We start from the raw sequence: 17538 nt of genomic DNA, 5'->3' as shown, positions 1-17538 counted from the left end.
TCTAACGAACGCCGTTTGTAAAAAAGGACTAAGTTTAGTCTTCTTGCAAGAGTAAACAATATTGGCATAGGTGTACCATTGATCATAGGCTTGATTAAAATGCATGTGACTTGTTTTGTCAGAAAACCATAGAAAAAAATCTTTCGATGTGTAAATTTCCAAAATTGGGACACAACGTGCATGGTATTGGCATGATGTAACACGATACAGTATTTTATTTCCTCGTCGTCATCACTCTAATATTAGCATATGGCCCCTCCTTTCACTATTGTGTCCATTGTTCTATACGAGGAAACGACTTCGCCTTAGCTCCTCCCACCTGTACGTTTGCTTACAAAGGTGTTGGCTGTCCAAGAAGGGTATAAATACCCGCGCACCTCAAGAGTGTTAAGCAGTTCTACTACTGCAGTTTTACAGCGTGTCTGAAGTTCCAGATCTATCAAGGTAAGAACTTTACTGCTTTATTGTTTCCTCTGGCGATGTTTAACGCTAAGTTTGTATCAAATCAAAAATTTTTTGTCCCGTGCTTCTGGCTGTTGGAGTTTTTTTTTACCTATTCAATTTCTTACGTTTTTTTGTTTTAAAATTCGTTATGCATACTATTCAGTGTACTTGTCCCTCCGTTTCGATGAGATTTGGAGTTTACATTTGTAAAATTCACGTAACGTTTAGTTGGAAGAAAGAGGAAAACATTCTTGTGCGCACGCCACATAACCACGTTTATGCTAGCGTGTCTTGACGAAAACGTTTTTTTTTTACGAAATTCAACTTAAAATGTTTTTTAATGGAGTTAGGAGGCTAGCATTCTACGTACCCTTTGAAACGGACGAGTATGGAAAATGCCATAAAGGTTTAAGTAAGTTGTATTTTAAACTCAGTTTGTTTTCCTATTTGACGTGCTGGTATGGAACTGTCATAGTGGTAGAAAATCATACAGCGGGATCTCTGTATCGGTCACGATACACGGTCACGAGTTTCTTTCTGTGCATACTGATAATTTATTGGTTTATTACGATCATAAACCTTTACAATAGACCTTTGACCCTGTAGCACATGTTTATATAAGAGAAAGTATTCTTCACTTCGTACCCTTTCTCATGTCCAGTGTGTATATATACAAAATGGCGTGTCGTCCGTGGCTGATGGGTGTGACATCAGTGCTGGTGGTATACGTGCTGGCGGTGGTGCAGGCACAGGGTGAGTACTGACACAACTACATGTATGTCTTTGGTATTGTAGATTGACATGTGGCACGTGAACGGATTCTAAATTTACATGTTAACCGACATACATGTTTTTTTTTATGCTTCATGTGATCAAGAGGAAGAAACGGAGCGGCTTGAAACGGCCGGATTGTTTTAAAATTGAAAACTGTTCAAGTGGCTTTCCTCTTGGTTGGACAATGTCATACTACTGGTTTGATTCGCTCGTGACTAAAGTTGTTGATCTAAAGTAAGCTGTACCATAGGCAAATATTTATAAAGGCCATAATATGTAATATACAGCATTGTAAAGTGGATTGTCCTTTGGCATCCTGACCCTGTATACACCCAAGTGTACACGTGCGTAACGTGTAATACATGTACATGTAGTATGAAACGTAATAAACATTTGTTAAAAGCTTGTGCAACAGTCCATTACCGACAACTTATCGAATTTCCTAATGTCTAGTTCTTGCGGCATGGAAAAGTGACAACTGACATCAATGCAGAAAGAAAACAAACGTGTGCACCTGAATGTACGAACAGTTACGCTTCGCCGCCTATAGGTCACCTTTTATGCCAGTGGGTTTATTCTGACATCCTATTCATTCCATTTCATCCACGACCCGCTTCCTGGTCCTTCCCCGTTTTCACGACTCGCTTCCTGGTCCTACCCCTTTTCCTCGGGCCATTCTTACAAACTGGTTTTTAATGATAACTTTTATACTACAGGAGTGACAGACCCGCCTGACGTGAATGAGTGTCTCAGCAGTCCGTGCCGAAATGGCGGGACTTGTCTGAACGGGAGAGGCGAGTACGCCTGTCTGTGTGCTCCTGGGTGGAAAGGCACCAACTGTGAGGAAGGTAACTGAAGCTAAGGGACTTTATTTCTTGAAAATCAGTATTAGTCTGAAATAAACAGTTGTGGTGTATCAATTGATGTTCTGTAAGTTGGGGAATTTTTTTCACATTTCGCTAGATGGGATAACGCGCGTGGGTTCGTGTCCGTGCGTGCGTGCGTGCGCGCGCGCGCGCGCGCGTGTGTGTGTGTGACATTTTACGCATCCAAATATCGTTACTAAAATGTGGACGACGTCTCTTGACAGTGCTGACGTCTCCGGACAACAGAGGAACGGAGTTTGTGGTCGGCTTCCTGCAGAACCACGGAGCCAGCCAACTCGAGCTGTTCATCACCAGCGCGAGCTCAGAGCCCGCCACCGTCACCATCACTGCCCCAGGTGCCAGCTACACGGAGCAGCTGGTGGTGACTGACGCAGCTGTGCAGGTGGTCACCCTGCCGCGCTCCGTCATGCTCACCGGGCACGAGCGGGCTCAGAAGGGCGTCCTCGTCACCGCAGACCGCGAGATCATCCTGTACGGCGTGAACAAGGAGAGGCACACCACAGACGGCTTCCTGGGTCTTCCTGTCGACGTTCTCGGCAAGGAGTATTTCGTGGCTTCCTACACCCCCGCGTTTCGGGAGTATCCGTCCGAATTCGGCATCTTCGGTGTTGAAGACGGCACCTCGGTCAGCGTCACTCTGAAGGGGACTGTGTACCATGACGGCAGGGACTACCATGCCGGGAGCGTCATCACGCTCACGCTGGACCGTCTGGAGGCTGTACAGTTCCAGGGCAGGTACCTGTCAGATCTTACGGGTACCCACATCGTGTCGGACAAACCGGTGTCCGTCATGTCCGGTGTGCGGTGCGACAAGGTGCCGAACCAGTTCGCCGCGTGCGATCATCTGGTCGAACACGTCCCGCCCGTCAACACCTGGGGACAGCGCTTCGTGACGGTCCCGCTCGCCGTGCGACAAGCAGGCGACATCTTCCGACTGGTGGCTGCCAGAAACGGCACCGATGTCAGCGTCACTGGCGTAACGCCTCGTACGCTAGACGCAGGCGACTTCTGGGAGCTGGACCTTTCGTCTAGCACCTACAAGACCATCACCTCCTCGCAGCCCATCATGGTACTGCAGTACAGCAAGGGGCAGGATTCGGACGGCATCGCCACGGATCCCTTCATGATGTACCTGCCGCCGGTGGAGCAGTTCGCCGCCGACTACACCTTCGCCACGGTCGACGCGCTGTCCACGGCCTACACCAGCTACGTCAACATCGTCATCAAGACGTCGCAAACGTCGGGGCTGACGTATGACGGCAACCCGCTTCCTTCCTCCACCACCTGGTCACCCATCCCAGACACCGACCTGTCCGCCACACAGCTTCACATCGGCTCCACGGGGACACACAAGATCAAGCACCAGTCCGCCATTGTCACCTTCTCCCTGTTCTACTACGGCTTCTCCTACGCTGACTCCGTGGGTTTTCCAGGAGGTCTCCGATTGGCCAGCATCTCCGGCGGATGTGACGTCACAGAACCCATGGTTGGCGACGGCGTCGACAACGACTGTGACCAACTGGTGGACGAGGAACTACTGAACGGAATGTAAGACTTGTCGTGACTTTTACGTTTGTAACATTATAGATTATGTCAGATAGCGTAAGGTCTAAACCTCTATAACGTTACAATTTTTTCTATCATCAATTTTTTTTTCATATATAATGCGTTCTTTTCTGGCAACATTTACAAGCATGTTCTCTCACTGAACAAGCTCTTCCTTTTCGATTATGCCTTCCTTTGCAAACCACATAACCTTTTTACCAGCTGATGCTCATTTAGGGGTGTACACATCCGGTATTAAACACAGCAATGTCGAAAATTAGGACGAGATGCACCGCATTGATATAAACATTCTACTCTCCAGAGATGATGACGGCGACGGTCTCATTGACGAAGACTTGGCTGACGTCAACCATGACGTGGATGAGTGTGAACTCGGATTGGACGACTGTGACCCTGACGCAGTCTGTGTCAACACGCACGGCTCGTACAAGTGCGAGTGTAAACCTGGATTCACCGGAGATGGCAAGACATGCTGGAGTGAGTAACTCTTCTGTATAGACGACTCTCACAGTGGTTAGACTTTCTGTTGTTAGTCTGGATATTGTGTTCACGGGAAGTGTCATGAAAACCACAATCACCAAACAAATTGAACTGAGATAAACTAGACTTAGAACACGTTCTATGTAGTATTTTTTGTTGTAACTGTTCCTCTTTCCTCTCTTGTTCGATTGTATTTGATACATACAGCCAGAAGCACGTGTGTTGCCTTTGGAGACCCCCATTACATCACCTTCGACGGGCGCACGCACCACTTCCAGGGCGCGTGCACGTACACGCTCACACGGAACTGTCAGAACAACACGCTGCCTTACTTCAACGTTGAGACCAGGAACGAAAACCGCGGCAACCCGCGCGTCAGCTACGTCACAGACGTCACCGTGGAGGTCTACAACCACACAATTGTGGTGGAGAAGAACAAGATTGTCTATGTAAGTATACCAGATACACAAAGTGTATTTTGTTCTTTGACTCCCAATTAATTCATTCCTGGGACAGGCGCCGGGCTAGACTCGCAACAGCGTCATACAATTTCTTCATTTCATTGTTCAAATAGTAACAGGAACGCATACTGACATCTATACGTAATGCATGATGGCAGAATGTCGACTTTAATTTACTGACAAACGTACGATTCCTCTTCCCAGATTGACCAGCTGATCACAACTCTGCCTGCCGAACCACGGGCTGGTCTAACAGTCAAGTTCGTCGGTCAGTACGTTACCATAGAGACAGGCTTCGGGCTGAAGGTGTCGTTTGACGGGAGGCATCGCGCCGAGGTCGTCCTGCCCGACCTGTACCACAGCGCCCTCTGCGGACTGTGTGGGAACTACAACGGCGACGTCAATGACGAATTCCTGACACCTGACGGCACGCAGGCTGCTGACGTCGTGCAGTTCGGCAACAGTTGGCGGGTTGAGAGGGAAGGCGACCAGTAAGTCCTTTTTGTACTCTAGTTTGAGTATGCTTACGCATTTATAACGCATTTTTGTGCAATCCGGAATGACTGCTCTATTATTTTTTTGCGTTTTACTTCGGAAATCTGTCCGCGCATGAGAATAACATTTTGGCTATATTCACTAGCGCATATCATTAACTGGTGACGGTAACTTTCATATGTTGAATTCTCATAGGTGTAACGAGAACCCAGAACCCCCAGCGCAGTGCAGCGACGACCTCCAGCGGACTGTATCGGAACTGTGCGGAATTCTGAACGACCCGAGCAGCGTGTTCGCCTCCTGCTACTCAGCCCTCAATCCAGAGGTATAAACCCATACAGTCTGTTTTCGAATCTAGTGTATGAAAAAATGAACAAGCCTGTCCTTGGTGCTGAACGCTGTCCACACACATCTATGATCAGACCTGTCCTTGGTACTGAATACCATCTGTTGTCATGCGTATGTGTATCATGTTTAGGATGCTTTCTTTTTCGTCATCATTGCTACTGTTACGATGTTTTAACTTTGTAATGTTATAACTTGGATACACCTCTTTTCCCCTCAGGGTACTGTTGAGACCTGCACGTATGACATGTGTGCCCTGGATGGAGACATCATGTCCCTGTGTGACAGCTTACAGGCCTACACCGACTCCTGTGCTGAGGCTGGCATCAACATCGGGACATGGAGGAATGCAACCTTCTGTCGTACGTTTGGCTTTTGTAGTGTAAGACCTAGCCATGTTCTCAGGCACCCATGTTTTCTGTACCTTCACAGAAAACTCAGCTAACTACATTTTACAGAAGAACAAAATGAACAAAGATTGGGGTTACAATATTTTTGAATTCCTTGAATCATAATCTTTAAGCTATGAAATGTCTCAGTGTACAGCATCCTCAGTTATTGTCTGACCTGAGGTTTCCTTTGCAGCACTCTCCTGCCCCGGCAACAGTCACTACAGCTCCTGTGCCAGCGCCTGTCCTGCCACCTGTACAGACGTGTCTGCACCTCAGTACTGTAACCGCACCTGTGTGGAGGGATGCCAGTGTGATGACGGGTATGTGCTGAGTGGAGGGGACTGTGTGACCAGGCAAGAGTGTGGCTGTACCCGTGATGGACATTACTATGCAGTAAGTACACAACTTCTTGTTAGAACAAGTAGCATAAGTTGATTCATCTATTGTACCCACATATCTGTCTGTATGTATACATGTAATTAAAGATCTTATGAAAGTCACTGTCCTTTTGTTGTGTCAGTTAAGTTCCAATTTGTTAAAACAAAGGCCATTGCTTTGGAAGTTCATAAGTCAATTACTATACTAGTGCTGTTCTAAATGTGTTGTTCAATAGTTGTGATATTTTTTCCCAAAGGTTGGAGAAACATGGGGAGAAGGTTGTAACCGCCGCTGCGAGTGCATCAGTAAGAACAACATCCAGTGCACGGATGTCAGGTGCGATGAAAACGCTTTCTGTGGGATCCAGAATGGAATCCAAGGATGTCACTGCAACAGTGGCTACCAGGGCAATGGGTCTTACTGTGAATGTGAGTATGGCATGCACAAGTATTTCTAATAGTAGAATAGTAACAATGCAAGTACATGTACATTGTAGTATGATCAGTTTCAGTTTGTTTCATATAGACTCTAATATTACAATATTCTTATAACCCATCACTCTTTCATTAAGCTGCTATATTTTCAATCAGAGAACTGCACATGTTACATCAAAGCTGCGAAGGGATACACCAGTAGATGTAGTATAAAAGCTCTTCATTTCATAAAACTGTTTCTCCTTTGCCTGCAGTTGTGGATGCCTGTGAGAGCAGCCCCTGTCACAACGGTGCCTGTGCTAATGACAACAGTGGTGGATATCTGTGTACATGTGCTGCAGGCTGGACTGGCACTGACTGTGATGGAGGTAAGTCTTCCATTTGTGAGGGACAAATATCCTGTAAAATATCATCACCATTCAGAAGCAGGGAATCCTAAAGAATCATGTTTCTTGTTAGTTGCGCTGTAGTGGCTATCGGTGTATCATTGCACAGGAACAAGTTAGACATATTTGTGAACTAACTTCTTGCACTATAACGTTATTGCATAGCTGACAATATTCCATTTTGTTACAGATGTAAATGAGTGCCTGCAGGGATCACACAGTTGCCATGCCAATGCCAACTGTTCGAACACTGAAGGAAGTTACACCTGTACCTGCCAGGATGGTTTTGAAGGAGACGGCCAGAGGTGTACAGGTACAACACTGTTGTCTGTCACATTGTCTGAAAAAAAAAATCCTTGCATACTAAGAAAACTGATTTTATGATTTTGTATTCCACAGAAAACTGATGTTTTGTTTCTCCAATTCTTCTCCTCAGATATAGATGAATGTTCCTCTGGTACCCATGGTTGCCATGGTGATATGACATGTACAAACACAGTTGGAAGTTTCACCTGCACGTGCTCGGCAGGATTTGTTACTAATGGAAATGTCTGCACAGGTAACACAATTTCAAACAGTGAATATTTAATTTTCTTGCTCCTTAATAGGAAAAAACTACACAATACAGCTTTCTTACTCTTTTAATACTGTCGTAAACTACATACTTACTCATACTTCTCTGCCTCAGATATTGATGAGTGTGCCTCCGGAGCCCACAGCTGTCATCCTGATGCTTATTGCACCAACACCCCTGGCGGCTTCAACTGTACCTGCATGCCAGGGTATCAGGGTAACGGCCAGACATGCACAGGTATGTTGTACTGTGGTGCAATACATTCCATACAAAGATAACCTTCCTATAAAATTTCATCGCCATTCAGAAGTAGGGCATCCTAAAGAATCATATTTTTTATTAGTTGTGATGTTAGTGGTTACTGGTACCATAATTTTACAAAAATATCATTGCTCATAGCTCATTCTCATAGTTGTGAACTGTCTTGTTGCACTATAATGTTATTGCATAGCTGACAACATTTCATTTTATTACAGATGTAAATGAGTGCCTGCAGGGATCACACAGTTGCCATGCTAATGCCAACTGTTCGAACACTGAAGGAAGTTATACCTGTACCTGCCAGGATGGTTTTGAAGGAGACGGCCAGAGCTGTACAGGTATGACCTTGTTGTCTGTCACATTGTCAGAAGAAATCATCCCACACTATTAAAGAAAAATGATTTCACAATTACAGATAACATTGACATTGTTTTTTGTCCAATTCTGTGGTGAAGCCATTTGCTGCATTTGCTCCCTAGCAAATGTCGGCCTTGTACTATTTAAAAATAAAGACCCATACCTTAATAGACTTGTTGATGAAGAGGTCATTAATCTCACCGGCACTTGTGGGCGTGCGCTAATAGGGTTTATTTCATGTTTACTCCTGGACAAATTAATATAATACACCAACGGTTTAAAACTTAACTGACTCTTTCTTTAAACATCAGAAAGCTGCATCAGTTGGACAGACTGGTTTGACCGTGACAACCCCTCGACGACCGGTGACTGGGAGACGATGACCTCGCTTCGAAACGAGAACCCAGGGCGAATCTGTGACTCGCCGACAGGCATCCAAGCCCGCGTCGTCGGCACAGGACAGGACGCGTCATCGACGGGAGAGGTCTTCGCTTGGAACGATCCAGTAAACGGCTTTGTCTGCAGGAAGGCGGACCAAACAGACGGCGTGTGCCTGGATTATGAAGTCCGTCTCTGCTGCCCGGAAGTTGGTATGTGTATTTGCTTAGTTAGTATAGTTATGTCTGCTCTGCTGTGTAGTTTTTCCCCAATCAACCAACATAAAGCTTGTTAACAGCTTGTGAATTGCATTGCTTCATTTTCTTGCTCTTACACAATACACAATTGTCTAACTCTTTTAATGCTATAATAAATGATGACAAATGGCTGGTAAACTTTATCTTTCAACACATAAGAAAATTGGGACTTTAAAACCCAAATTTTTGGCTAACTCCACCAGTCTAATTTGTTCACTAAATGGACTCAGGTACCCTAAAAAGTTGGGTAAGTCCCAATTTTCTTCTGTGTTGGAAGATAAAGTCTAGATTCATCATAATGAGGTATACCAACACAGATGAACTTTCATGCTATAATAAATGACATTTATCACATTTCTCTACCTCAGATATTGATGAGTGTGCCTCCGGAGCCCACAGCTGCCATCCTGATGCTTATTGCACCAACACCCCTGGCGGCTTCAACTGTACCTGCATGCCAGGGTATCAGGGTAACGGCCAAACATGCACAGGTATGTTGTACTGTGGTTCAATATATTGAATACAAAGTTGACCTTCCTATAAAATTTCATCACCATTCAGAAGCAGGGCATCCTAAAGAATCATATTTTTATTAGTTGTGATATAATAGTCACTGGTACCACAATTTTACAAAAATATCATTGCACAGGACAAGTTTCTCATGGTAGTGAACTAACTTTTTGAACTATAATGATATTGCACAGCTGACAACATTTCATTTTGTTACAGATGTAAACGAGTGCCTGCAGGGATCACACAGTTGCCATGCCAATGCCAACTGTTTGAACACAGAGGGAAGTTACACCTGTACCTGCCAGGATGGTTTTGAAGGAGATGGCCAGAGCTGTACAGGTACGACACTGTTGTCTGTCACATTGTCAGAAGAAATCATCCCATACTATTAAAGAAAAATGATTTCACAATTACAGATAAAATTGACATTGTTTTTTGTCCAATTCTGTGGTGAAGCCATTTGCTGCATTTGCTCCCGAGCAAATGTCGGCCTTGTATTATTTAAAAATAAAAGACCCATACCTTAATAGACTTGTTGATGAAGAGGTCATTAATCTCACCGGCACTTGTGGGCGTGCGCTAATAGGGTTTACTTGTATTTCATGTTTGCGCCTTGACAAATTAATATAATACAACAGGGTTTAAAAAACTTAACTGACTCTTTCTTTAAAAATTAGAAAGCTGCATCAGTTGGACGGACTGGTTTGACCGTGACAACCCCACGGCAACCGGTGACTGGGAGACGATGACCGAGCTTCGAAACGAGAACCCAGGGCGGATCTGTGACTCACCGACGGGCATCCAAGCCCGCGTTGTCGGCACAGGTCAGGCCGCGTCATCAACAGGAGAGGTCTTTGCTTGGAACGATCCAGTAAATGGCTTTATCTGCAGGAAGGCGGACCAAACAGACGGCGTGTGCCTGGATTATGAAGTCCGTCTCTGCTGCCCGGAAGTTGGTATGTGTATTTGCTTAGTTACGTCTGCTCTGCTGTGTAATTTTTCCCCAATCAACCGACATAAAGATTGTTAACAGCTTGTGAATTGCATTGCTTCATTTTCTTGCTCTTACACAATACACATTTCTAACTCTTTTAATGCTATAATAAATGATGACAAATGGCTGGTAAACGTTATCTTTCAACACATAAGAAAATTGGGACTTAAAAACCCAAATTTTTGGCTAACTCCTCCAGTCTAATTTGTTCACTAAATGGACTCAGGTAGCCAAAAAGTTGGGTAAGTCCCAATTTTCTTCTGTGTTGGAAGATAAAGTCTAGATTCATCATAATGAGGTATACCAACACAGATGAACTTTCATGCTATAATAAATGACATTTATCACATTTCTCTACCTCAGATATTGATGAGTGTGCTTCCGGAGCCCACAGCTGCCATCCTGATGCTTATTGCACCAACACCCCTGGTGGCTTCAACTGTACCTGCATGCCAGGGTATCAGGGTAACGGCCAGACATGCACAGGTATGTTGCACTATGGTGCAATATTTTGAAGAAAAATTATCAGAATAGTTTTTACCCAATAAACCAACATAAAGCTTGTGAATTGCATTGGTCCCTGTTCTTTTATATGGCATATTTTTCTACAGACAGGTAACACTGAGAATGATAGTGTTTTACTCATTCCTTTACATTTGCCTTCACCTGACAGATGTAGATGAGTGCCAGTCAGGCAGTCATGACTGCTCCCCCTCAGCAGTGTGCACCAATACTGCAGGTGGCTTCAACTGTTCCTGTCCAAGTGGCTACACTGGTGATGGCAGAACCTGCACAGGTACAGAACCCTGGAACATGTCTTAGATAGGCATTTCAGCACCAAGGACAGATGAATGAAAAATACATTTGCTGTTCCGTGCCTATGTGTGACAGTTCAATTTAATGATAATGAGTTACTATACTTAGTTGCCTTTCATGTGAAATACTAGATCTTGTTGCAACAGTATCCTAAAAGTCATGCCTATCCTGTATTGCTCTTCTGCAAAACTTCTTTATTGATAGAGGCCTTTTACATTTTTTGCTGCTAGCCCTTCATTTTAATTATCATTGTCAAAATTATTTTGCTCATTTCATTTATCATTCGTTCATTTCTTTTCACAGTGGATGTGACGAGTGACTGTGTGGACTCGCCCTGCCAGAATGGCGGCACGTGTGAGCAGGAGGTCGGAGGTTACAGGTGCCACTGTGCTGAAGGCTGGGAGGGGAACACCTGCCAACTGTGTATGTCTTACTTTTTCTACTGTTGACTATAATATCTGTCATAAAGAATCCATTGCCTCTTGTGCAATTTAAAACAATTGCAATCTTTGAAAATGAGCAAGGCCAGTGGCAGAGCTTGTTCAGCAATCAGCTGTTGAGTAACAGGATTCACAGTTTATTCTATAATCTATGCATTTCTTCTTTCTATAGTAAATATAGTAGATTCTCATTCAAAACTGTAATTTTCAACATGTTGTATTTCCGTTTTCTGCAGTCACCTGTGCTGGCCGGGCTCCTGGGCGCTACAGGAACCCTGATGACTGTGGGTCGTACTATGAGTGTGTAACTGGACATCCTCTGTACCTGAGAGACTGTGCACCAGGGGATACAGCCTACAGTCCTGTCACAGACAGGTAGGGGGCACTGTTTGACCATTTACATGAAGCTATACACCATGGATGATGGACCATCCATATAATGTATATAATACACAAGCCATCTAAAGTCACTCCTCTGTTTTGGTTTCTTGTTCATATCTTTTCTCACAAATACCAAGTTTGTCAAAGATGATTTGTGGAGCCAATACTGAAATAAACATCCCTGCCAAAATGTGACACTAACTTTCGTTTTCCCCAGGTGTGAGTGGAGTTGGGAGGTGCCTGGATGTGAGCCTCACTGTGACGTCCCATGTCAGAATGGCGGCACCTGTACAGCCCCCAACACCTGCACCTGTACCTCTGCATTCACTGGAGACACCTGCCAACAAGGTGTGTAGAAAGCAATCTGTGTACCTTTAAGTTTTAAAGTTGCAAATTGAGATTCTAAGCTGTAAAATGTATTTCCTTTGGTGACTACCAAGCTACATTATCACAAAAGCATTTTGCATTTATTGGTTTAAAAAGTCATGTTACATGTATCTTTTTCAGATGTATCAGGTGATGGTGGTGATGACAGCAACTCACAGAAGGTCATCTTCCCTGGTCCCAGAGGTGTTGATGACTACGCCAGGATGAGGACCACATTGTCTGAGGACTTAACGAGCTTGACCCTCTGTGTGCACATGCGCTCCAACATGGATTCCAGCGATCAGATCAGCCTGGTCAGCTACGCAGTGTCACAACATCACAATGAGCTGCTCTTGTTTGTTAATGGTGGATTCAGAGTAAGTATTAAAATTGTTTTTTCTCCAATAGTTTATAGGTAGAACTATCATAACTTTCCTGTTTGAATCCAAAATGAAACACAAGAATCCAGTGTTCTTTGTTGTGAAATATGAAATTGTGTGAATATTGTAATGTAAACTTGCAGGTAATAAAACAACTCATGTCATTGCTTTTTTCAGCTGTACATACAGGGTTTTACCCAAATGGCAGACCCAGCAGTATGGGACGGTGAGTGGCACACAGTCTGTACTACCTGGCGCAGCAGTGATGGAGCCTGGCAGCTCTACGCTGACGGCGTGCTGACGGCTTCAGGCTCCAGGTTTAACGTGGGAGGGAGGGTGCGCAGAGGCGGCACGTTCATCCTCGGACAGGACCAAGACGTAGTCGGGGGAGGGTTCCATGCAGGCCAGTCGTTCATCGGAGAACTGTCGGAAGTGAACCTCTGGGACCGCGTGCTGTCTCCGGCAGAAATAGGAGCGGACTGGGCAGCGTTCTGTAGTTACCATGGCAACCTGATTGACTGGGATACAACTAACATCGAAGTCTTCGGACAGGCCAGCATGGCAGAGTATCAATGCAGTAAGTAGTACAGACTCATTTATATATCATGTACTTAACAGCTTTGTGGTATGGGGACATGTCTTAGACAGGCTTTTCAGCACCAAGGAAAGATGCTGCCAAAATCACCAATCTGCACAGCATTTTTGTTCTGCTTTTTTCCAAAGTGTGCAATTTTGAACTGAAAAGTGGTGTAACAGTACAAGTTCATTGCTCATAAGATACTTCCTGTGATATACAAGTTAATCAGTTACCAACTTCAATAGCTTTTTAGCCTTTGTTCTGATTGCTTCATCTTCTCTATAACAGATGCAGTGGATGTGACGAGTGACTGTGTGGACACGCCCTGCCAGAATGGCGGTACATGTGAGCAGGAGGTTGGAGGTTACAGGTGCCACTGTGCTGACGGCTGGGAGGGAAACACCTGTCAGGAATGTAAGTCTGAAGTGCACCGTGAACTTCCATATTTCAGTTGAACTGCCACAATTTGATATGCAAACTTTTGGAAAAAAACTATGGTTCATCGTGACTGAAGTAACTAAAGAAAAATTACATTTGGTGATGATAGATCAGCAAGTATTGCGGTATTAGACGAGAAAATTCCTCCTTTCTTGATCTTGATTGGGTACTGAGCAACACCGTGCTCAGGGGCTTTTTAATTATACAGGACAATAAAATTCTTGACCATGTTGTTCCTCTGTTCTCTCCAGTCACCTGTCAAGGCAGATCTGCTGGCCGCTACCCGGCTGACTGTGGGAAGTACTATGAGTGTGTAACTGGCCACCCTCTGTACCTGAGAGACTGTGCCCCAGGCAACACAGCCTACAGTACTGTCACTGACAGGTAGGGGGCGTTGCTTACTGCTTTGCTGTCCAGACACCAGAAACGTACCAGTATTGGCACCTTTGATGGGCAGAAAGTTCCCATAAAGAACAGAGCGTCATTTGAATTTTAAGAATTTTTGTGTGTTTTGCAGATTTGTCTGTTGTATCTTTGTTCTATAATGTCATGAAATCCAAGTCTGCTCTTCACATTTTGTACCATCTGATTAGGTAGGAAGACGTGGTGTCAAGACCTATTGACCAGAAATATACGATGTAATCGAATGTACAGAATTGTGACACTGACTTTTGTCTTCCCCAGGTGTGAGTGGAGTTGGGAGGTGCCTGGATGTGAGCCTCACTGTGACGTCCCATGTCAGAATGGCGGCACCTGTACAGCCCCCAACACCTGCACCTGTACCTCTGCATTCACTGGAGACACCTGCCAACAAGGTGTGTACATGCCAAGTTCTGCTGTTCTGTTTACAGCACAACTTGACCTATGATAGACAATGCCTTTTTCCAATTAACGACCAGTTCCTATTCAGGAAACTTCTCCACTCATCAGAGTAGCAGTTATGTTTTACCTACTGTATTTGTTCCAAGATTTCCTGTAGTCTGACTTCATGCTGTACTTGCAATGTTGGAATGTTGAATTAACATCACGTATTGTCACTACTCCACAGCTGTTAGCACTTTTACATGTGACGGAAGGACGTCCAACTCATACCGCCCTACTGGTCAGTGTGGCACAGAGTACTACGTCTGCATCCCTGGTCACAGTTCTCCAACCACCATGAACTGTCCGGCTGGACTGATCTTCAACAACGCCAACCGTGTGTGTGACTGGCCAAGCAATGTGTCTGATTGCTGAAAATGATAATTTTTGCATGGTAAAAAGAAATATGTACAAATTAGAGGGCTCTTTAGATATATATTGAGGGGTGCAGAGAAGTTTGGTTTGTTGCTACTTCATATGATACTATCTGCTAGAACTATCAAAAAGCTTTCAAACATTAATATTACATTATTGTAGTATAGTCATACTAAACATGCAACGCATGTTCCTTTGTTCTTGTTTTCTTAAGTTTCATCATAGTAATATAATGCACTATGCTTCTTATAGAAGTCAGATGGTTTTAAAAACCTTTTTAAACTTAAAATGTTTCTTTCTATCTATCTTTAAAGTAAGACTTTTGTATTCCTTAACATTATTCATCACTGTGGAGTTGAGTAGTTCTAGGGGAGGAAACATTAGGAAGTATTAGTTTCTTTCCAGGTGTTTGTAAACGTGCAGGTTTATCTGTGTTCAATATATTGAAGATATGTCAAATAAAAATGCCCTGGGAAAATGAGATACCGAGATGAGTATGAATCAATGGCTACAACACAAATTTATAGTTGGGTGTTTTATGAATGTTATAGTGTAAGATGGAAATGTTGCTTTAGTGAAAAGTACATACAAAGAAAGAAAAATCTGTGCCCCAAAAAGTCTGATAAGAATAGATAGTACTACAACTTGAAAGATGTCCCAAATCATAGTGGCTTCAGCCACACACCATGGAATAACATACAATTGGTAAAAAGTCCTCGCTGCCTGGAGGTCATGCATGGTCAGCAACACCAAGGTCATTGTTCCCAAAAAAGGTTATTGAACCTGGTATGTGCTCAAGCAGCACATACTCGAGGTCAAGAAAGTAGACGCCAGGTAAAAAGGGTAAACAGTCAAGATTGTATTTCCTGCAAGCTTTAGAACTGTTATCACCAGCTATTTATACATTTCAACCTGAGTAGCTGTCTATGTTGCCAAGGTAATCTATCCCTGTCAAAGTTCCATGAAAGCAATGGTTCCTGCTAACTGAGGTGAACAAATGTTACTTGAGGTCAAAAAAGGAGAGCCTGGGTCAATGAGCAAATGGCCAACATTGTGTTCACATCACGTTTGATACTAGGACTACTATTTGACAGTGAATTACTGTCTGTCTGTCAACTTGTATATCTGTCTGTCATAACATGCACAAGACCATTTATCCCTATCATTGTTGTCAGAAAGGTTGTTGACCCTTCTGTGGTTCTCAAAAGTCACCTCAGGTGAAGTAAGGGGAGCTTGTTTGGTACTGGCAAATAGCCAAGATTGTATTCCCTGTCAGGTTCAACAGTATCAATTGACTTTTGGCCTTTCCGCTCACACGCTTGTCTACCATGACCAGATCATCAACCCCATAAAACTTTAAAAAAAAAAAAGGTTATCAATTCTACTTTACTGTGGGAAGCAAATGTTTCTTGAGCCTGGGAAAGAAAAGCTATTGCAAATAAGAAAATGGCAACGGAGACTGTATTCATGCATGATTAGGTCTAACGTTGACCTTTGGTAACATTTAACTCATATGCTTGTCCACCATAACAAGATCATCTGTCACTGTCATTGTTTGCAAAAGGTTTTTGACCCATGAGAAACAAGTGTTATTTGAGGTCACATTCAGTCAAGTTTAATCCTCTAGGATTTAGATCTACATAATCTGATCTTAAATATCCTCAAACTTTTAGATCTAACATCATGCACACTGTATGATGTGCCTATCAATGAGCACGTCGGCAGAACGCACTGCACCTGCACGAAACCCGTAATGTATTGTACATAGCACTTCGGCAAAACGTCTCAAAGAAGGTTGAATTCGCGCATATAAGGAAAACATCTCGTCTGCAGTTTCCAAATGTTATGTCAGAAAAGATATCCTCTGCAACAGGCAAAATTCTAATGCAACGTTGACCAAAAATCCATCGAAAGCCGTGAAAATACAGGGTTCTGCGCAGGCGTTCTGCCGACGTGCTCTATCAATGATACCCATCCATAGCTGTCACATGTGCAAATTCTTCTTAGATTGATGTGTCATGACAGTGTCATTTTGAAAGTATTTCATCTACAACCTTTTTTAGTTTGTTGCATTTTCAATTTTGGAAAGTTTCCAATGTATTGACTAATGAAATCAGGTCTAGATCTATAGTTTGAAATTTGCCCAAACAAGGTGACTACAGACCTGGGATACCAGTAGAACAAGACTTTTGAAAAAAGTTTATCTCGGCCGCTGGCCATGTAGTTTTGTGTTCTTGGAGGATGTCCACATAGATTTGTGTAACTGCTAGAGAGGAAAGAATGTATTACCTAGTATGTTCATACCTGTAACACCAAACAGGGTAATAAGTTGGCTTCCATTATCATTTGCTTCAATGGAATTAGTGAAAAATGATCATTGCTAAATACAATATAACGTTAAGTATATGTAACCACTACAATAATTTTCATTTTATTTATTTTTTATTTTATTTATTTTTTATTTATTTTCATTTTATTTTTTATTCTTGTTTTATTTTTATTTCTATTTAATTTTATTCTATTTTATC

The 17538-nt window shown here is 43.4% G+C and overlaps 1 protein-coding gene across 10 annotated transcripts; it reads left to right on the top strand.

Annotated features, from left to right (window-relative positions):
* Positions 1–329: 329 nt before the first annotated feature.
* LOC109480924 (fibropellin-1-like) lies at positions 330–15493 on the top strand. Of its 10 annotated transcripts, XM_019783297.1 has the most exons (31): positions 330–444; positions 1108–1197; positions 1935–2066; positions 2309–3653; positions 3973–4148; positions 4359–4600; positions 4817–5103; positions 5303–5432; positions 5673–5814; positions 6038–6237; positions 6479–6650; positions 6911–7024; positions 7233–7355; positions 7479–7601; positions 7731–7853; positions 8093–8215; positions 8546–8824; positions 9238–9360; positions 9599–9721; positions 10060–10338; positions 10740–10862; positions 11050–11172; positions 11496–11615; positions 11869–12007; positions 12231–12361; positions 12521–12756; positions 12937–13336; positions 13625–13750; positions 14026–14158; positions 14459–14589; positions 14823–15493. In XM_019783297.1, the coding sequence occupies exons 2-31, from the start codon at positions 1122–1124 to the stop codon at positions 15008–15010; spliced, it is 6162 nt and encodes a 2053-aa protein (XP_019638856.1). In that variant the 5' UTR covers positions 330–444; positions 1108–1121; the 3' UTR covers positions 15011–15493. The 10 variants fall into 10 exon arrangements, with proteins under 10 accessions (XP_019638856.1, XP_019638857.1, XP_019638859.1 ...); XM_019783298.1 differs by lacking the exons at positions 7479–7601; positions 7731–7853; positions 8093–8215; XM_019783300.1 differs by lacking the exons at positions 7731–7853; positions 8093–8215; positions 8546–8824.
* Positions 15494–17538: the final 2045 nt, after the last annotated feature.

This window comes from Branchiostoma belcheri, unplaced genomic scaffold (assembly GCF_001625305.1).
Source record: "Branchiostoma belcheri isolate BF01 breed outbred unplaced genomic scaffold, Haploidv18h27 scaffold53, whole genome shotgun sequence".
NCBI classification, from domain to species: Eukaryota; Metazoa; Chordata; class Leptocardii; order Amphioxiformes; family Branchiostomatidae; genus Branchiostoma; species Branchiostoma belcheri.
The sequence above is the reverse complement of the archived record's forward strand: the minus strand, read 5'-3'. Positions and strand labels throughout refer to the sequence as shown.

Bases quoted from the DNA above. Each gene is read 5' to 3' on its own strand.
- LOC109480924 (XM_019783297.1), top strand. From the start codon at position 1,122: ATGGCGTGTCGTCCGTGGCTGATGGGTGTGACATCAGTGCTGGTGGTA. The intron at 3,654-3,972 runs GTAAGACTTGTC...TCTACTCTCCAG, and splicing joins GAGGAACTACTGAACGGAAT to AGATGATGACGGCGACGGTC. The intron at 12,362-12,520 runs GTGTGTAGAAAG...TATCTTTTTCAG, and splicing joins TGGAGACACCTGCCAACAAG to ATGTATCAGGTGATGGTGGT.